The sequence below is a fragment of the Heterodontus francisci genome, chromosome 28 (assembly GCF_036365525.1).
Source record: "Heterodontus francisci isolate sHetFra1 chromosome 28, sHetFra1.hap1, whole genome shotgun sequence".
NCBI lineage: Eukaryota > Metazoa > Chordata > Chondrichthyes > Heterodontiformes > Heterodontidae > Heterodontus > Heterodontus francisci.
In genome coordinates, this window is record NC_090398.1 from 21943076 (window position 1) to 21964626 (window position 21551).

The 21551-nt window shown below is 41.6% G+C and overlaps 1 protein-coding gene across 1 annotated transcript; it reads left to right on the forward strand.

Annotated features, from left to right (window-relative positions):
- Positions 1-1522: 1522 nt before the first annotated feature.
- Positions 1523-13684, forward strand: LOC137345135 (probable G-protein coupled receptor 139). The gene is made up of 3 exons (XM_068008605.1): positions 1523-1685; positions 12020-12034; positions 12756-13684. Exons 1-3 carry the CDS (start codon positions 1523-1525, stop codon positions 13682-13684), a joined length of 1107 nt encoding a protein of 368 aa, XP_067864706.1.
- Positions 13685-21551: the final 7867 nt, after the last annotated feature.

Genomic DNA, 21551 nt, shown 5'->3' on the forward strand with positions numbered 1-21551 from the left:
AAATCATGATCTTAATAATTAGTAGATAATAGTTGTAATATGCCTAGCAATTACAACAACAGGTCAGAGTTTTCATTTGTAATTGATAGTTTGAGTTTTATTTGATGCTTTTTTTAAATTTATGCATTACCTTTAATCACACAAAATTATTTTCCAAACAGGAACCAGTTTAATGTTACACGTGTTTACACGAATGGAAATTAGCCGGATTGGATAATGGCCATTTAGCATAAATTGCACAGAAACATAGAAAGTAGGAGCAGGAGTAGGCTCTTCGGCCCTTCAGACCTTCTCCGCCATTCAAGAAAGATCATGAGTAGTCGTCTAATTCAGTACCCTGTTACTGCTTTATCCCCATATCCCCTGATCCCTTTGGCATTAAGAAATATATTTATCTCCTTCTTGAATATATTTAATGATTTGGCCTCCACTGCCTTCTGCGGTGGAGAATTCCACAGGTTCACCACCCTCTGAGTGCAGAAATTTCTCCTCATCTCGGTTCTAAATGGCATACTCCATATCCTGAGACTGTGACCCCTGTTTCTTGACTCCCCAGCCAAATTGTATTAAATGTCTTTCTCTATTCACCTCCAGTTAACAGAAAGTTAAGGAAATGACTGAAAATGTCTCACTGCAGGTACCTTGAAATTCTGGCAAAGAGTTTTTGCTGCTGCAATAAAGTGTCACTTGTTTCCCTTTGCTTCTTGACTGTTTCATTCCGCTACTCTCCTGGGGGATTCAAAGGGATTTTTGTTTAAATTCAGGAACTACCAGCGACTTTGCAGCTGCTGTCCTAGAGAAATTAATTTCAATTAAATTTTTCCCTCAGTTTGGAGAGATGAGGAGAGACTATTTCCAGGAGCAGAGGGGGAATCAGGAAGCAGAAAGCACAGATTGAAGGTGATTGGCAATATCTGGACTGCAGGCAACACGAGTAGAGAAACAAATAGACAGGGTGTTATTATCGTCTGGAAATTACTGTCTGGCAGCTTGGTGAAAACAGATTCAATATTAACTTTTAAAAGACAACTGGATCAAAACTTCAATTCTTCTTATTTATAGTACGGAAGATACCAGCACAGAAAGAGAAGTGAGAGAGAGAGATACCATCATTCTTGTGATGAAGAACTCAACACAACCTATTCAGAGAGTTTTAATTTGTAAATGATTATTTGAACATTATTTGATGCTGTTGCTTTATTTATGCATTACTGTTAATCACTGAAAATAATTTTCCGAAGAGGAACTAGTTTAATGTTACAAGTTTTATCAATTAGCAACTTGACACAAGTTGTATTGAAATTCTTTTATGAAGCATCTCAAGTTTTCATAAAGTAGATTCCTCAAAATTTTGGAACATTTCAAGCTTTCAGCAACCCAGAGTCTCCCATCAGCAATGGCTCAGATCTCCATCTGCTGGTGTCCCTGTCTCACTGCAGTTACTGCTCCCTCTCACCATCTCCATCTGTTGGTGTCCCTTGTATCACTGCAGTTACTGCCCCCCTCTCACGTGATAACTAAGATGAATTCCAACCTGAACCTGAGGCTTGAGAATTGCATTAATAGGGTTGGGAACTTGGCCTTTGTTAGCAAGATTGACTTGATGAAGAGATATGGTCAAGTCCCGTTGACCGACCAAGCTGAAGAAATGTCTGCTTTGGTGACACCACATGCTCTGTTTCAATGTAAAGTCATGCCATTTGTTATGAAAAATGCACCGCTACATTTCAAGTCATTGCCAGATTGAGTAATAGTGTTGTGTACATCGATGTTCTTTTGGTGTACAACGACACTTGGTTTGATCAAGTCAGAGATTTGAGAGCTCTATTTGACAGGCTGGTAAAGATAACCCTATCATAAACCTGGCAGAGAGCGAGCTGCCAAGCCAAAGTCACTAATTTATTTTGGGTCAAGGTCAAGCATTACCACGACAGGTCCAGGTTCAGGCGATAATAGATTGTCTTCTACCCAATAAAAAGAAAGGAGTATTACAGTGGGGTCTACAGGAAATGTACCCCTATTTGCAGTACAAAAGTCACCCTATTGATGAATCTGTTAAAACAAGAACGAGAAGTTCGAATGGTCGAGTTACTCAAAGGTATTAAACGTTTCATTGCAAAAGTGCGTACTTGGCATTAGGTTGCAGATCAGCCATGGTCTAATTTTAAAGCAGAACAGGCTTAATAGACAGAATGACTTTCCCCTGTTCCTGGTTTACATGTTCTTCCAGAATGAGAAATGTTTTTTTGTAATCAGAAAGTGAGCTCTTATGTGAGATGTGAATTGGCCTCTGAGATCTGATATGGATGTGAGCTTTGTTATATTATCAGAATGGGGGCTGTGATTTGTGATCTGAATATTGGCTGTGATATATTGTCAGAGCGTGGGTTCTTATTTATGTTCAGAATATGAGCCTGAATTGTGATGCCAATCCTGCCTCTGATTTGTGATCAGAATGTGTATGTTATACTATGATCAGAATGTGGGATTAGATTTGTCATCAGAATGTGGGTTTTGATGTTTGATCAGATTGCGAGTTTGGTTTTCGATCAGAAAGTGATTTGATTTGTAATCAGAATGTGGGCTGTGATTTGTGATCCAGATGTGGAATTTGATTTGCTATCAGAATGTGTCCTCTTACTTTTTGTCAGAATGTGAGATAAGATATGGACTCAAACTTGTTTTCAGAATGTGAACTCTGATTTATAATCAGAGTGTGAGCTCTGATTTGTGATGTGAATGTGGGCTTGAATTGTGATTAGAATGCAGGCTCTGATTTTTGATGGGAATATGGAAATAATTTGTAATCAGAATTCTGCCTCTGAGGAGTGGTCAGAATATGGACTTTATTTTGTGATCAGAATGTTGCCACTGATTTGTTATTTCAATATGGTTTGTGATTTGTGATCAGCATGTTGCCTCTGATCAGTGATTTGAATTGGGACTCTGATTCATGAACAGAATGTGGGCTTTGATTTTCGATGAGAATGAGAGCTTTGATTTGTGGTATGAATGTGGATTCTGATCGGTAATGTGAATGTGGGCTGTGATTATTGACGTGAATTTTGGGTGTTAATATGAGATCATGTGATCAGAATTTGGACGGCGTTATCTGATCAATATGTGATCTCTGAGTCATGTTCAGAATGTGGCTCTATTGTTTTAAATGTAGATGTATGCAGCGATCTGTGTGATCAGTAACTAGGCTGTGATCAATGATGTAGTGATGAGTTCGGGTATGTGTTAGAATGTGAACTCCTGTCTCATCAGAAGACGTGTCATCGTGTGTGATCACAATGATGTCTCTGAGTTTTGGTCCGAATGTGGGCTTTGATCTGTGATCAGATTCTTTGTTCTGATTTGTGATCAGAAACTGGGCTGTGATTTGTGATCAGAAACTGTGGACTCTGATTTGTGATCAAAACTGTGGCCTCTGATTTATGATCAAAACTGTGGGCTCTAATTTGTGATCAAAACTGTGGCCTCTGATTTGTGATCAAAACTGTGGGCTCTGATTTGTGATCAAAACTGTGGGCTCTGATTTGTGATCAAAACTGTGGCCTCTGATTTATGATCAAAACTGTGGGCTCTAATTTGTGATCAAAACTGTGGGCTCTGATTTGTGATCAAAACTGTGGGCTCTGATTTGTGATCAAAACTGTGGGCTCTGATTTGTGGTCAAAACTGTGGGCTCTGATTTGTGATCAAAACTGTGGGCTCTGATTTGTGGTCAAGACTGTGGGCTCTGATTTGTGGTTAGAATGTGGCTTTGATTTATGATCGGAAGGTGTGCTCTGATTAGCAATCACAATGTGGGCACTGAATTGTGATGTAAACGCGAAATATAATTTACTATCAGAATGTGTGTTCTGAATTATGATATGAATGTTGTTTATAATCTGTGATCCGATTTGAGCTCTAATGTTTTTTAGGATGTGGGCTCTTAGTTGTGATGGGAAATTAAGCTGCGATTTCCAAATGGAACTGAGTTTTCCAATATATTATTAGAATGTGGGCTCTGATTTGTTATTAGAATGTGGTTCTGATTTTTGATCAGAATGTAGATTTGATCTGGAATGAGAATTTGTCCTCTGTCATTTGTGGTCAGAATATGGGCTCTGATTTGTGATGGAAGTGTGGGCTCTGAATTGTGATCGGGATGTGGACTCTGATTTATAATCAGAGTGTGGGCTTTGATTTGTGATTGGGATGTGGGTTTGATTTGTGATCAAGTTGTGGACACTGATTTCCAATCAGAATGTGAGCTTTGATTTGTGATCAGAATGTGGGATTTGATTTGTGATTAGAATGTGGAATTTGATTTGTGATCAAGTTGTGGACACAGAGTTCCAATCAGAATGGAAGCTTTGATTTGTGATCAGAATGAGGGCTTTGATTTGTGATTAGAATGTGGAATTTGATTTGTGATCAAGTTGTGGACACTGATTTCCAATCAGAATGTGAGCTTTGATTTGTGATCAGAATGTGGGATTTGATTTGTGATCAAGTTGTGGACACAGAGTTCCAATCAGAATGGAAGCTTTGATTTGTGATCAGAATGAGGGCTTTGATTTGTGATTAGAATGTGGAATTTGATTTGTGATCAAGTTGTGGACATTGATTTCCAATCAGAATGTGAGCTTTGATTTGTGATCAGAATGAGGGATTTGATTTGTGATCAAGTTGTGGACACAGAGTTCCAATCAGAATGGAAGCTTTGATTTGTGATCAAGTTGTGGACACAGAGTTCCAATCAGAATGGAAGCTTTGATTTGTGATCAGAATGAGGGCTTTGATTTGTGATCAGAATGTGGGATTTGATTTGTGATCAAGTTGTGGACACAGAGTTCCAATCAGAATGGAAGCTTTGATTTGTGATCAGAATGTGGGCTTTGATTTGTGATCAAGTTGTGGACACAGAGTTCCAATCAGAATGGAAGCTTTGATTTGTGATCAGAATGTGGGCTTTGATTTGTGATCAAGTTGTGGACACAGAGTTCCAATCAGAATGGAAGCTTTGATTTGTGATCAGAATGAGGGCTTTGATTTGTGATCAGAATGTGGGATTTGATTTGTGATCAAGTTGTGGACACAGAGTTCCAATCAGAATGGAAGCTTTGATTTGTGATCAAGTTGTGGACACAGAGTTCCAATCAGAATGGAAGCTTTGATTTGTGATCAGAATGAGGGCTTTGATTTGTGATCAGAATGTGGGATTTGATTTGTGATCAAGTTGTGGACACAGAGTTCCAATCAGAATGGAAGCTTTGATTTGTGATCAAGTTGTGGACACAGAGTTCCAATCAGAATGGAAGCTTTGATTTGTGATCAAGTTGTGGACACAGAGTTCCAATCAGAATGTGAGCTTTGATTTGTGATCAGAATGTGGGATTTGATTTGTGATCAAGTTGTGGACACAGAGTTCCAATCAGAATGGAAGCTTTGATTTGTGATCAAGTTGTGGACACAGAGTTCCAATCAGAATGTGAGCTTTGATTTGTGATCAGAATGTGGGATTTGATTTGTGATCAAGTTGTGGACACAGAGTTCCAATCAGAATGGAAGCTTTGATTTGTGATCAAGTTGTGGACACAGAGTTCCAATCAGAATGTGAGCTTTGATTTGTGATCAGAATGTGGGATTTGATTTGTGATCAAGTTGTGGACACAGAGTTCCAATCAGAATGGGAGCATTGATTTGTGATCAGAATGTGGGATTTGATTTGTGATCAAGTTGTGGACACAGAGTTCCAATCAGAATGGATGCTTTGATTTGTGATCAAGTTGTGGACACAGAGTTCCAATCAGAATGGAAGCTTTGATTTGTGATCAAGTTGTGGACACAGAGTTCCAATCAGAATGTGGGCTTTGATTTGTGATCAAGTTGTGGACACAGAGTTCCAATCAGAATGTGGGATTTGATTTGTGATCAAGTTGTGGACACAGAGTTCCAATCAGAATAGAAGCTTTGATTTGTGATCAAGTTGTGGACACAGAGTTCCAATCAGAATGGAAGCTTTGATTTGTGATCAAGTTGTGGACACAGAGTTCCAATCAGAATGTGAGCTTTGATTTGTGATCAGAATGTGTTTTTTGATTTGTGATCAAGTTGTGGACACAGAGTTCCAATCAGAATGGGAGCTTTGATTTGTGATCAGAATGTGGGATTTGATTTGTGATCAAGTTGTGGACACAGAGTTCCAATCAGAATGGATGCTTTGATTTGTGATCAAGTTGTGGACACAGAGTTCCAATCAGAATGGAAGCTTTGATTTGTGATCAAGTTGTGGACACAGAGTTCCAATCAGAATGTGGGCTTTGATTTGTGATCAAGTTGTGGACACAGAGTTCCAATCAGAATGAGGGCTTTGATTTGTGATCAGAATGTGGGATTTGATTTGTGATCAAGATGTGGACACTGATTTCCAATCAGAATGTGAGCTTTGATTTGTGATCAGAATGTGGGATTTGGTTTGTGATCAAGTTGTGGACACAGAGTTCCAATCAGAATGTGGGCTTTGATTTGTGATCAAGTTGTGGACACAGAGTTCCAATCAGAATGTGAGCTTTGATTTGTGATCAGAATGTGGGATTTGGTTTGTGATCAAGTTGTGGACACAGAGTTCCAATCAGAATGTGGGCTTTGATTTGTGATCAAGTTGTGGACACAGAGTTCCAATCAGAATGGATGCTTTGATTTGTGATCAAGTTGTGGACACAGAGTTCCAATCAGAATGGGAGCTTTGATTTGTGATCAAGTTGTGGACACGGAGTTCCAATCAGAATGAGGGCTTTGATATGTGATCGGGATGTGGATTTTGATTTGAAATCAGGTTGTGGACACTGATATCCAATCAGAATGAGGGCTTTGATTTATGATCGGGATGTGGATTTTGATTTGTGATCAAGATGTGGACACTGATTTCCAATCAGAATGAGGGCTTTGATTTGTGATCGGGATGTGGATTTTGATTTGTGATCAAGTTGTGGACACAGAGTTCCAATCAGAATGAGAGCTTTGATTTGTGATCGGGATGTGGATTTTGATTTGTGATCAAGATGTGGACACTGATTTCCAATCAGAATGAGGGCTTTGATTTGTGATTGGGATGTGGATTTTGATTTGTGATCAAGTTGTGGACACAGAGTTCCAATCAGAATGGGAGCTTTGATTTGTGATCAAGTTGTGGACACGGAGTTCCAATCAGAATGAGGGCTTTGATTTGTGATTGGGATGTGGATTTTGATTTGTGATCAAGTTGTGGACACAGAGTTCCAATCAGAATGAGAGCTTTGATTTGTGATCGGGATGTGGATTTTGATTTGTGATCAAGATGTGGACACTGATTTCCAATCAGAATGAGGGCTTTGATTTGTGATCGGGATGTGGATTTTGATTTGTGATCAAGATGTGGACACTGATTTCCAATCAGAATGAGGGCTTTGATTTGTGATTGGGATGTGGATTTTGATTTGTGATCAAGTTGTGGACACAGAGTTCCAATCAGAATGGGAGCTTTGATTTGTGATCAAGTTGTGGACAAGGAGTTCCAATCAGAATGAGGGCTTTGATTTGTGATCGGGATGTGGATTTTGATTTGTGATCAAGTTGTGGACACAGAGTTCCAATCAGAATGTGGGCTTTGATTTGTGATTGGGATGTGGGATTTGATTTGTGATCAAGATGTGGACACTGATTTCCAATCAGAATGAGGGCTTTGATTTGTGACTGGGATGTGGATTTTGATTTGTGATCAAGTTGTGGACGATGTTTCCAATCAGAATGTAGGCTTTAATTTGTGATTGGGATGTGGATTTTGATTTGTGATCAAGTTGTGGACACAGAGTTCCAATCAGAATGTGGGCTTTGATTTGTGATCAAGTTGTGGACACAGAGTTCCAATCAGAATGTGGGCTTTGATTTGTGATCAAGTTGTGGACACAGAGTTCCAATCAGAATGTGGGATTTGATTTGTGATCAAGTTGTGGACACAGAGTTCCAATCAGAATAGAAGCTTTGATTTGTGATCAAGTTGTGGACACAGAGTTCCAATCAGAATGGAAGCTTTGATTTGTGATCAAGTTGTGGACACAGAGTTCCAATCAGAATGTGAGCTTTGATTTGTGATCAGAATGTGTTTTTTGATTTGTGATCAAGTTGTGGACACAGAGTTCCAATCAGAATGGGAGCTTTGATTTGTGATCAGAATGTGGGATTTGATTTGTGATCAAGTTGTGGACACAGAGTTCCAATCAGAATGGATGCTTTGATTTGTGATCAAGTTGTGGACACAGAGTTCCAATCAGAATGGAAGCTTTGATTTGTGATCAAGTTGTGGACACAGAGTTCCAATCAGAATGTGGGCTTTGATTTGTGATCAAGTTGTGGACACAGAGTTCCAATCAGAATGAGGGCTTTGATTTGTGATCAGAATGTGGGATTTGATTTGTGATCAAGATGTGGACACTGATTTCCAATCAGAATGTGAGCTTTGATTTGTGATCAGAATGTGGGATTTGGTTTGTGATCAAGTTGTGGACACAGAGTTCCAATCAGAATGTGGGCTTTGATTTGTGATCAAGTTGTGGACACAGAGTTCCAATCAGAATGTGAGCTTTGATTTGTGATCAGAATGTGGGATTTGGTTTGTGATCAAGTTGTGGACACAGAGTTCCAATCAGAATGTGGGCTTTGATTTGTGATCAAGTTGTGGACACAGAGTTCCAATCAGAATGGATGCTTTGATTTGTGATCAAGTTGTGGACACAGAGTTCCAATCAGAATGGGAGCTTTGATTTGTGATCAAGTTGTGGACACGGAGTTCCAATCAGAATGAGGGCTTTGATATGTGATCGGGATGTGGATTTTGATTTGAAATCAGGTTGTGGACACTGATATCCAATCAGAATGAGGGCTTTGATTTATGATCGGGATGTGGATTTTGATTTGTGATCAAGATGTGGACACTGATTTCCAATCAGAATGAGGGCTTTGATTTGTGATCGGGATGTGGATTTTGATTTGTGATCAAGTTGTGGACACAGAGTTCCAATCAGAATGAGAGCTTTGATTTGTGATCGGGATGTGGATTTTGATTTGTGATCAAGATGTGGACACTGATTTCCAATCAGAATGAGGGCTTTGATTTGTGATTGGGATGTGGATTTTGATTTGTGATCAAGTTGTGGACACAGAGTTCCAATCAGAATGGGAGCTTTGATTTGTGATCAAGTTGTGGACACGGAGTTCCAATCAGAATGAGGGCTTTGATTTGTGATTGGGATGTGGATTTTGATTTGTGATCAAGTTGTGGACACAGAGTTCCAATCAGAATGAGAGCTTTGATTTGTGATCGGGATGTGGATTTTGATTTGTGATCAAGATGTGGACACTGATTTCCAATCAGAATGAGGGCTTTGATTTGTGATCGGGATGTGGATTTTGATTTGTGATCAAGATGTGGACACTGATTTCCAATCAGAATGAGGGCTTTGATTTGTGATTGGGATGTGGATTTTGATTTGTGATCAAGTTGTGGACACAGAGTTCCAATCAGAATGGGAGCTTTGATTTGTGATCAAGTTGTGGACAAGGAGTTCCAATCAGAATGAGGGCTTTGATTTGTGATCGGGATGTGGATTTTGATTTGTGATCAAGTTGTGGACACAGAGTTCCAATCAGAATGTGGGCTTTGATTTGTGATTGGGATGTGGGATTTGATTTGTGATCAAGATGTGGACACTGATTTCCAATCAGAATGAGGGCTTTGATTTGTGACTGGGATGTGGATTTTGATTTGTGATCAAGTTGTGGACGATGTTTCCAATCAGAATGTAGGCTTTAATTTGTGATTGGGATGTGGATTTTGATTTGTGATCAAGTTGTGGACACAGAGTTCCAATCAGAATGTGGGCTTTGATTTGTGATTGGGATGTGGGATTTGATTTGTGATCAAGTTGTGGACGATGTTTCCAATCAGAATGAGGGCTTTGATTTGTGACTGGGATGTGGGATTTGATTTGTGATCAAGATGTGGACACTGATTTCCAATCAGAATGAGTGCTTTGATTTGTGATTGGGATGTGGATTTTGATTTGTGATCAAGTTGTGGACACAGAGTTCCAATCAGAATGGGAGCTTTGATTTGTGATCAAGTTGTGGACACAGTTTTCCAATCAGATTGAGGGCTTTGATTTGTGATCGGGATGTGGATCTTGATTTGTGATCAAGTTGTGGACACTGATTTCCAATCAGAATGAGGGCTTTGATTTGTGATCGGGATGTGGATTTTGATTTGTGATCAAGTTGTGAACACAGAGTTCCAATCAGAATGTGGGCTTTGATTTGTGATCAAGTTGTGGACACAGAGTTCCAATCAGAATGGGAGCTTTGATTTGTGATCAAGTTGTGGACACAGTTTTCCAATCAGATTGAGGGCTTTGATTTGTGATCGGGATGTGGATCTTGATTTGTGATCAAGTTGTGGACACTGATTTCCAATCAGAATGAGGGCTTTGATTTGTGATCGGTTTGTGGATTTTGATTTGTGATCAAGTTGTGAACACAGAGTTCCAATCAGAATGTGGGCTTTGATTTGTGATCAAGTTGTGGACACAGAGTTCCAATCAGAATGTGGGCTTTGATTTGTGATTGGGATGTGGGATTTGATTTGTGATCAAGATGTGGAGACTGATTTCCAATCAGAATGAGGGCTTTGATTTGTGATCAAGTTGTGGAGACTGATTTCCAATCAGAATGAGGGCTTTGATTTGTGATCAAGTTGTGGAGACTGATTTCCAATCAGAATGAGGGCTTTGATTTGTGATCAAGTTGTGGAGACTGATTTCCAATCAGAATGAGGGCTTTGATTTGTGATCAAGTTGTGGAGACTGATTTCCAATCAGAATGAGGGCTTTGATTTGTGATGGGGATGTGGATTTTGATTTGTGATCAAGTTGTGGACACTGATTTCCAATCAGAATGAGGGCTTTGATTTGTGATCGGGGTGTGGGTTCTGATTTGTGATCGGGATGTGGATTTTGCTTTATGCTGAAGTTGTGGACATTGAGTTCTGATCAGGATGAGGGCTCTGATTTGTAATCAACATGTCGGCTCTGTTTTGTGAGGTAAATCATCAGGAATGTTAGAATGATTTTAAAGTAATGGCACAAGAGTATAATTGTAGAGTAGTGTCAGTAAGGTCACCACAAATCATGTTATAGTGTTTTCCCTACAAGTAGTGCTAGAATAGAATCACGATCATTAATGTCAGAATAGGTCACTACCAGAAATATTGGAACTGATCAGCACAAGTAGTGTGAGATATGGCCCCGTACAGTTATATTAAAACTGAACCATAACGAGCAATGTTATCCTAGAGTCACAAGCAGTAATGTTACAGGAAGGTGTCCATTCGCAATATTGGAACAGATTGACCACCAATAATGTTAAGTTCGCGTCACAGTCGATAACGTTGAGCAGAATCATCCCAAACAATGTTAGAGTGGGGTTACCACCAGCAGTGTTGGAGAAAGGACACAACTAGTAAATTTGGTAACGGGTCATTACTGGTAATATGCGAACTGATATGTAATGGATGAGTGTATATTTCATCGAATTAAAATGAATCACCAAGAACCAAAGTAGTGTCTAGGAGGGATGTTCCTTCTCTGATTCACAGAGCATACGCACAGGGCATTTCCTCAGTGTTAACTTTCAATTCATTGATTTTAATGGCGGGAGATTGATGGCCAGAGCTTTACAATTTCCCCATTGTTTTCCAGGAGCACTGAAGGGAAAAATCTTAACTTGTTTGCAAAGTTACTGTGACTGACGCCGATTATTGAGTAACCTGATTTGTTCACAGGGGAACCAATTGTTCTATAAAGTGGAAACATTTGCGGCTCTCAGATAAACTGTGGTCGGATCCATGAAGACACATAGAAATAAGAAATTCTTCACAAAATGGTAGGGCCAACAATTCAGCAGATAAGCTACATTTATTACCATGTTCTTCCAGTCTTTGGCATTCCCGGTAAGTCGATGCATTCAGTCAATAATTATGTGACAGATTCTGAGATTGTCATCATTTCAGAGCCATTCAGCCCCGGGATAAGTTGCTGAATATCAGCGGGAATCCGACAATGCTGTTTGCTGGTTTCGGAGCTGTTCTGATATCATTTGTATCGGGTGCTCGGTGTTCATTCCGAAAGAGCAGGAGGGCGAATCTGCTTTCCTATTGCCTTCTAACCGAACACAGATCACTGAAGAATGTGGTGTTCAGTGTCCATGGCAATGAACTCATTTGCAACCTTGTTCCTTGTCTACTTTCAGTTAATAGTTTCTGGAGCTACAGACAATCCAGGGATGCTCCACCATCCAGGGGATATTTAAAAATATTTCCAGACGCTGTTCCCTTCAGTTTGGGCTGCGTTTCGACGAAAATTCAACTTTTCTGTCTCTACTCAATGTTTATTTGGAATTAAACATTTCTATTAACTGCTGGGAAAGTATGTTTAATACTGGACCATGTCTGTCTGAAGCACTTTGGAAAAAATACGGATTTTGATTCCTTTATTTCCTGTTCAATGGTTTATTTCTTTGAAACAAAATGTGGTCAACCCTCGCCTCTATTAATGATAAAGAAACCGTGTGTATAACGCTAAATAGAAATACATCTGAATATTTTTCAACATTGTGCAATGAGATTTACCCAAGTGTCCCCGTTACTGATCCCATCTCTCTCTTTCATACAGCAAACCTTCTAACAATCGTGATTCTCTCTCGAGGAAACTGTGGCCTTTCCAAATGTATCTCAATCTACATGGTGGCGATGGGAACAGCAGATCTAATGGTCATGATCTTCAATATAGTAATGAACCGTATTTTACGCTATCACCTTCCACCTCCATTCATGTCCTATACTATTGTGTGTAAGTTCGTGCTGTCCATACAATGTGTCGCCCTGTATGTGTCGATGTGGTTTACAGTCTTGTTCACATTTGACCGATTTGTGGCTATCTGTTGTGAGAAGTTTAAAAAGAAATATTGCACAGTGAGAACTGCGGCTGCGGTTATAACAATGGTCTCTGTCCTAACCTGTTCACACAGCCTCATTTTTTGGTTTGCATATGAACCTGAACGAATGGTGAACAATGTTCACTGGGGTTGTCGCTCCAGAGCGGAATTCCTTTCATCGCCTGCAGGTGTATTGTGGTCCTGGTTACAGTATCTTTTCATTACATGGGTTCCTTTTGCTTTGATATTGCTGTTTAATTGTTTGACAGTTAGACGGATTATACTGGCCAGTATCACACGCCGGAGACTCGGAGGTCACAGCCATAAGAACCAAAGTGATCCAGAGATGAAGAACAGGAGGAAATCGATCATTTTATTATTCAGTGTATCGGGAAGTTTTATACTGCTGTGGCTGACAACTGTCGTTAGCTTTATAACTACCAGACTGACAAGCACCGTGCATTACCGAGGCAATCTTGCAGCTCCCGCATACATCGCCGTTGAAACCGGATACATGCTGATGTATTTGAGTTCCTGCACAAACACGTGTATTTATGCTGCTACACAAACTAAATTCAGGGAAGAGCTAAAGACACTTGTAAAAACTCCTTGGATAGCTATTGCTAACAAAACGTTTCCTGTTTCCTGTCCGAAAATTCACTTGTAGCCCGTCATCCCTTTTAAAATATTTTCATTCCTGTTAGGGCAAAAATTGTTTTTATTGTGAAAAGTACTGGAATGAGACGCAGCAGCTTCATTGTTTGTTTGTTTGTTTGACTGCACAAACAATAAAGACCTGCTGAGTATTTCGCGAACTTTCTGTTTTTATTTGAGATTTCCAGTATCCACAGTATTTTGCATTTATTTTATTATACAACTAAAATACTACAGGTTAAGAAACTAGGTTTCCCTGACACATTTCCATATCCTAATTTAAAAAAAGATGCCATTGAAATGTGATTGCTGTTGATTTAAATGATGAGCAGAAATATAGCTGAGTATTTTTAGTATTATCTAGTATAAAACTGATCGAGGTGCGGGCAAAGCTCAGGGAAAGAAAGAGAATGAGGGACAACAATTAGAATGTAAATAGAAGCAGAGATAGGGGGAGAAAAGAAATGAAGGTTATGGAGCAGAAAGATCGGGACAGGGAGAGACACTGAGAAAAAAAAACAGAAGGAGGAGACAGATGCAGATGGAGAAGATTGCCTTGCATGCCGAGGAAGAGACAAAGAAAGAAGCAAAAGGAAAGACGCAGAGATAAAAAGAGGAAGAGAGTCTCGAAAATGGATGTCAGTAGCTTAAACACAGAGGAAGAGCTGCAGGTCAGTTTCCCTATAATGTGAAGATACTGCCCAAATCCCAGCCTCTACCGCATAAGCCCCTGCAACACACACATCCATATTGCTTGAGAGGAACAAACATATCGTAGGACGGAGACTTTAAACAGTGTTCCAAAGGAATTTGCAGGTTAATTGACAGTTTGAAGGGGAATTTCACCTATTTCTTGAGAGATGGGAAGTCCCTTGACTTGGAATGCACAAAGTGGTGTTTGTATCATGTCTGGAGGTAGACGGGTATATGGGGTTGGATTCCACCCAGGAAGCACTTACCCTTTCGAGCCCTGTGGAGTTTGGTTTGCACTGTGGGTAGAATCGATCTGTTGCGCGGGGACCTGTACTTTGGCCTGCCCTGTGCACGGCCTGCCAGTGGAATCAGTGTTTTATATTTTCAAACTGAAATCATATTCCAAAAAAGGAGTTCATGTTAAACATTTCAAATCAGTGGAGTTATTCCGTGGCTTGCCCTATGTCGCAACAAACAGGATGTTGCATATCCCAAGAAACAGTTTGACTAACATCCTCCTCCAACACATGTCCAGCATCGTCCAAATGGGTGGGACAGCACCCGCCTGGTTCCATTTTTATCTATCTAGATATAAATTAAAATGCTCACACAATCACACTCAGTCGAGGTCTGGAATCCGCTGCGACTTCAACTGATTCTCTCCAGTTCAATTGAAACAATTCCAGCCCAGCTTAAAACAAATTAAAGATTAAGCCGGCAATGGATAGATTGAACAGTGTAAATAACAGGGAAACGGCATTATTATTTAAATAGTAATTAAAGATAAAATGCCCATTAAGATTTTATTTATTACATGAAAGATGAACACACTCACCGGATTCATTTTCGACTCCTCCAGTTCAGTACCAGGTGGAAGAGTGTCTGTGAAGGAATTTAATTCCAATGACAAAACCATCAGTGACCCGATTTTACTGAGAGCGGAGGCGAGATCCTCGGTGGAACAGCCTGTGAGAGCGGCATCCCATAAATTGGGTATCAGAGAGAGAGCTGAGAATTGGCATGGTAAATTATTAATGATCATCAATAACACTATTACTGATACTAATAATAATGTGCAATGATCGTTAATAACACTATCATTGAAACAGATATTACTGTTCAGTGTCAGATATCCAACTATCATCACAGGCTGGTACTTCCACCAATTCCTATATATTACAGTCCAGTTTCCTCAGGGCCCACGGCAGTAGTTTCACTCCTGAATCTCCAAGTTTATTATTACCCAGGTTCAGAACCATTAGCTACTGGTTTGCAGTGAGAACAGAGGGTAGATCCTCCGCACAAGAATTTGTGGGACGGTTATTACATAGCTTGGAGATTTGAGAGAAAGAAAAATAATCACAGAAAATCCCTAGTGTTACTAAAAACTCTATAATTTATATTAATAATAATGTACAATGTCACTCATCCAGATTATTGAGGGTAGATGGGAGTGTAGAATTCGGGACAGAAACAGATCATTGAATGGCGGAGCAGGTTCGATGGGCCGAATGGCCTACTTTTGCTCCTAATTCGTATGCTCGGCGGGTCCTCTGGCAGGATGCTTTCTGTCTGTATCTATGGAGACTGCTATTATCCAATCTAAGGAGTAGAGAAAGACAGACATAAAAGTTATCCGTGTGAATGCACTGTGTTTATTAATAATACTATTCCTGACACCAGTGATAATTTACAGCGTGACAAATTCAGGGGAAAAAACTTGCATTTAGATAGCGCTTTTTACGCAGTAAAACCTTCCCTGGTGCGTCAGAGATGTGATTATCAGAAAAACAAATGACAACGAGCCACACTAGTGAGCTGACAACATCCAGCTCTACCTCGCCACTACTTTTCTCGACTGCTTCACTTTATCTACATTATTAGACTGCTTATCTGACATGCAGCACTGGGAGAGCAGGAATTTCCTTCAACTAAAGTTTGGGAATACAGAAGCCATTGCATTCCACCTTCTCCATAAACAACGTTCCCTTGCCACTGACTCCCCATGCATTGCATTGGCAACTGTCTGAAGCTGAACTTGCCCATTCACAACCTTGGTGTCATAGGTGACCATGGGATCAGCTTCAAAAAACATATCCTTGCCATCATTAAGACTGCTGGTGCCCCTGTCTCACTGCAGTTACTGCACCGCCCCCTCACCATCTCCATCTGCTGGGGTCCCTGTCTCACTGCAGTTACTCGTCCTCTCACCAACTGCATCTGTTGGGGTCCCCGTCTCACTGCATCTACTGTCGCCTTCTCACCATCTCTATCTGTTGGTGTCCCTGTCTGACTGCAGGTACTGCCCCGTCTCACCATCTCCATCCTCTGGTGTCCCTGTCTCACTGCAGTCACTGCCCCCTCCCCCCTCCTCTCATCATCTCCATCTGCTGGTGTCCCTGTCTCACTGCAGTTGCTGGTCCCTCTCACCATCTCCATCTGCTGGTGTCCCTCTCTCACTGCAGTTACAGTCCCCCTCTCACCATCCCCATCTACTGGGGTCCCTGTCTCACTGCAGTCACTGCCATCGCCGCCACCCCCCCCCCCCCCACCCCGCCTCCTCTCATCATCTACATCTGCTGGTGGCCCTGTCTCACTGCAGTTGCTGGCCCCTCTCACCATCTCCATCTGCTGGTGTCCCTCTCTCACTGCAGTTACAGTCCCCCTCTCACCATCCCCATCTACTGGGGTCCCTGTCTCACTGCAGTCACTGCCATCGCCGCCACCCCCCCCCCCCCCCACCCCCACCCCGCCTCCTCTCATCATCTACATCTGCTGGTGGCCCTGTCTCACTGCAGTTGCTGGCCCCTCTCACCATCGCCATCTGCTGGGGTCCTTGTCTCAATGCAGTTGCTGCTCCTCTCACCAACTCCATCTGCTGGGGTCCCTGAGTCACTGCACCTACTGTCCCTCAACGAATGTCCATCTGCTGATGTCCCTGTCTCACTGCACTGACTGTCGCCTTCTCACCATCTCCATCGTCCCTGTCTGACTGCAGTTACTGCCCCGTCTCACCATCTCCATCTGCTGGTGTCCCTGCCTCACTGCAGTCACTGCCCACCCCCACCACCTCCTCTCATTATCTCCATCTGCTGGTGTCCCTCTCTCACTGCACTTACTGTCCTCCCCTCACAATCACTGCGATTTCCAGCTTTGTCCATTTTGCTATGGGTCCAGGTTGGGTTTAGTTGAAGTCCAGCTGAGCTTTTAAGTGCTGCCTTTTTTGAGAAACAGTTCATGAATCTTCTGCAGAGCAAGTCACGCCTCAATCAGTCAAATGGTCAGCAAAATGTAATCTCAGAATCAGATTAAAATAATTTCAGGGCTCAGTACTGTGAATATGAAATGTACTGTCTGTCCTTTGGGGACTATAGAGAAGGAGCAGAACAATCCCTGTATTCACCCATCCACTCACCATCAGTGGCACTCTGAGATCAACATTTCACATGACCCACTGGATGCATGTGGCTACCTCTCTCCGCCTGTTTCCCGCCTCGTTCATGCAGTTCCCACTCTCCACGTTATTTGCTGTGCACATATGACTTCCCTTCTCCATGTGTTACCCACTGTGATCGTGCGGCCCCCTCTCCACATGTTACTGTCAGGAAAACCCTATATGCCAAATGGGAAATATTAATTTCATTGGTTGGACATTTACATTAGACTTTTAATGGTAAACCCCTACAAGCTAACTTTTGAAAATATATCAGCCAAGATGACCACTGTAATTTACAGTTAAAACACCAGGAGATTAATTCGAGATGAAAAGTCGAACCAAAGCCCAGTGAGAGCAATGGCTTTCTCTCAGTGATTGAATGGATTTATCAACACGGTCATCAAGGCCATTCGCAACCATTGACTTTGAAAGAGCCAACCAGCTCCAAGTGTCACTGGACATCCTGAGGCATTTAGCACCTTGAATTCCAGAGAATGTTCAGGAAAAAAACTCATTAAAACATAGTGGTTTTCAAAAAAAATCTGTCTGCTTGCACAGCTCTGAAGGAACTGTATATTTTGTCACGCAGACAGCAGATAGGCAGCAACTGAAAAGCCAGCAAAGAAGCAGGCTCTCTCTCTTTCTCTCTCTTTTTCTCTCCTTAGAAAATATCAAAAGAAGATCCAGCTACTGCTGGGAACCACTGCACTGTCTCACCCTGCACACCAACCCAACTACCACCAACCCCCTACCCCACGCCCCACCACAAGTCTATAGACTGCTACAGCCAACAACTAGGGGACAAGAATCAGCCACCACCCTTCTGCCAACAGGAGCCCTGAGCAAAGCAAGCCAAACACCGTGCATGTGACCCAGCCAAGACTTGAAGACTGAAATTTCAGCTGAGGAACATTGGACTCACATACTGTATTTAAATTCCATTTATTCCAGACTTTAATCCACTCCTCTGTAATCTATTTGTATGTATGTGAATGTGTCGGTGAATATGTAGCACATTTTTTAGTATCTTAAACTATGTTAGAATGCTAAGTGTAATAAACTTACCTGTTTCTTGTTTAAACTCAAGAAAACCTGTCTGATTGGTTCTTTTGCAATCACGTTCGAGTAACAGGAGCAAACGCTCAGTGAGGTGTTAAGGTCAAACAATGTGTTTAAAGAAAAAAGATAAACAAAAGAAGGGGCAAAAGGGGAGCCGGAGACCCCTCTTTACCTGGCTGTAACATTACTCACTGTGACCATGAGACTCACTCTCTCCATCTCTTACCCGGTATGAGCATGCTGTCCCCACATGTTAGGTGCTATGAGCATGTGACACCCCACTCCACGGGTTTCCCGCTGTGCACATGTGGTTTCCCCTCTCCACGAATTACCCTGTTATGTATGTGGCTCCCCCTATCCACTTGTTACCTACTACTGTCATGCGGCCCGCCCCCAGCCCCCCTCGCTGGATGTGGTGGTTTAGAAGGTGAGACATGTGGGCAGGGCTTTCCATAGGCAGAGAGAGGGAGAGCCGATGTGGGAGCGGAAATGGTGGTGTGGGAAGGGGAGGAGGGGAATTGAAAGGAGAAAGGGGAAGTGGCAATGGCGGGGGAATAGGGATGAGAAATGGGGAGGGGTAACGGAAGATTGGGAATTTAGGAGGGGAAATAGGTTAAGGGGAGTGGTGAGGGGAGAGGTAATTGGGAGGAGGAATGGGGTGGAGGAATGGAGAGAGGTAATGGGGAAAGTGTAATGAGGAGGGTTAATGGAGAGGGGTAATGGGGAAAGGGAGGGGAGGTGGAAAGGGGAGGGGGAATGGGTGAATGGGGAGGCGTACTGGGGATGGTGCAATGAGGAGGGTTAATGGAGAGGGGTAATGGGGAAGGGGAATGGTGATGAGGTAATGCGAAGGAGTAATGGGAAATTGAATTGGGGAGGAAGAAGGAGAGAGGGGAATAAGGGAGGAGTCAGGGGAGATTCACTTCCAGAGCTATGGGTGGAAAACTGGGGTGGACGGGAAAAATTTGACAAAAAATTCAAATTTAACGATTAAATGTGTATTTTTATTTCACTGTGTATTAGTTTTCAAGACCAATTTAACAATATTCCTCTGCGTCCACATTGTAATTTTCAATTTAACAACTAACCTTATCATTCTATCCCATACACTTGTTATCAAGAACAATTTAACAATTAATGATTTTTATTCAACAGTGTAAGGATAAGGCCAGCAACTAATGGCCAGTCAGTCTAACCTCCGTATAATACAAGCAAATAATACATATGCTGGAAATCTGAAATAAAAACAAAAAGTGCTGGAAATACTCAGTAGGTCTGGCAGCATCTGTGGAGAAAGAAGCAAAGTTAAAGTTTCAGGTCAGTGAACCTTCATCAGAACCTCCGTGGTGTGAAAGTTTTAGAAATGATAATCCGGGACCAAATTATCAATTGCTTGTAAAAATGTGGATTAATGTGAAAAGCCGGCATGGATTTGTTAAGAGCAAATTGTATTTATCTGACCTGCTTGAGTTTTTGATGAGGTAATACAGAGTGTTGCTGAGGGTCATTTGGTTGAGGTGGTGTACATGGACTTCCAAAAGGCATTCGATAAAGTGCCAAATAACAGGCCTGTCAGCAAAGTCAGAACCCATGAAATAAAAGGAACAGAGGCAGTACGAATGAAAAGTTGGCTGAGTGCCAAGAAACAGACGAAAGTTATAAACAGTTGTTTTATGGACTGGAGCAGGTATATAGTGGGTTTCCCCAGGAGATAGTGTTAGGACCCCAGCTTTTCTTGATCTATATTAAGGCCCGAGGATTAAGTGTGCAGGGCACAATTTCAAATTTTGGGGAAGACACAAATCTTGGAAGTATTGTGTACTATGAGGAGCATAGTGATAACCTTCCAGAGACCATAGAAAGGGTGATGGAATGAGTGGAAACCTGGTCGATGAATTTTAATGCAGAGAAGTGTGAAGTGATACATTTGAATAGGAAGAATGAGGAGTGTCAATGTAAAACACGTGGTGCCATTCTAAAGAGTGTGTAGGAGATTAAGTTGTTAAAGTGGTTCAAAAGGCATACAGAATCCTGGGCTTTATAAATGGAGGCAAAGTACAAAAATAAGGAAGTTTGGATGAACCTTTATAAAAACACTGCTATGGCCCCAAACAGAATATTGTGTCCAATTCTGGACACATCACTTTAGGAAGGACGTAAACATTTCAAAGAGGATACAGAAACGATTTAGGAAAATAGTTCCAGGGATGAGGTACTTCAGTTAGTTGGATAGATTGGTGAGGTTGAGGCTGTTCTTCCTGGAGAAGAGATGGTTCAAGGGGCTGAATGGCCTCCTCCTGTTTCTATGTCATAGGCTTGAAGGGGCTCAATGCCTCCTCCTGTTCATGGGTAACAGGCTTGAAGGGCTGAATAGCCTCCTCCTGCTCCTGTGTCACATGTTCAATGAAACCGAATGGTCTCCTCCTGTTACAGTATAACAGGCTCGAGGGGCTCATAACATCCTCCTGGTACTATGTAACAGGCTCGAGGGCTCAATGGCCTTGACAATCTGAGTTCTTTTTGCCTTCAGTCTGGTTCAGTAAATATACTGAGTCGGATGTGTAGGTAAAATCAATTACTTTATTTGCACATTAGCCGGCGGACTTACTGACTCCAAAAGAGTCTGTCGAGTCCACCAGAGTAAGTGACCGTTCGTTATACAGATACTACTGGTTATACATTAAGATTCATG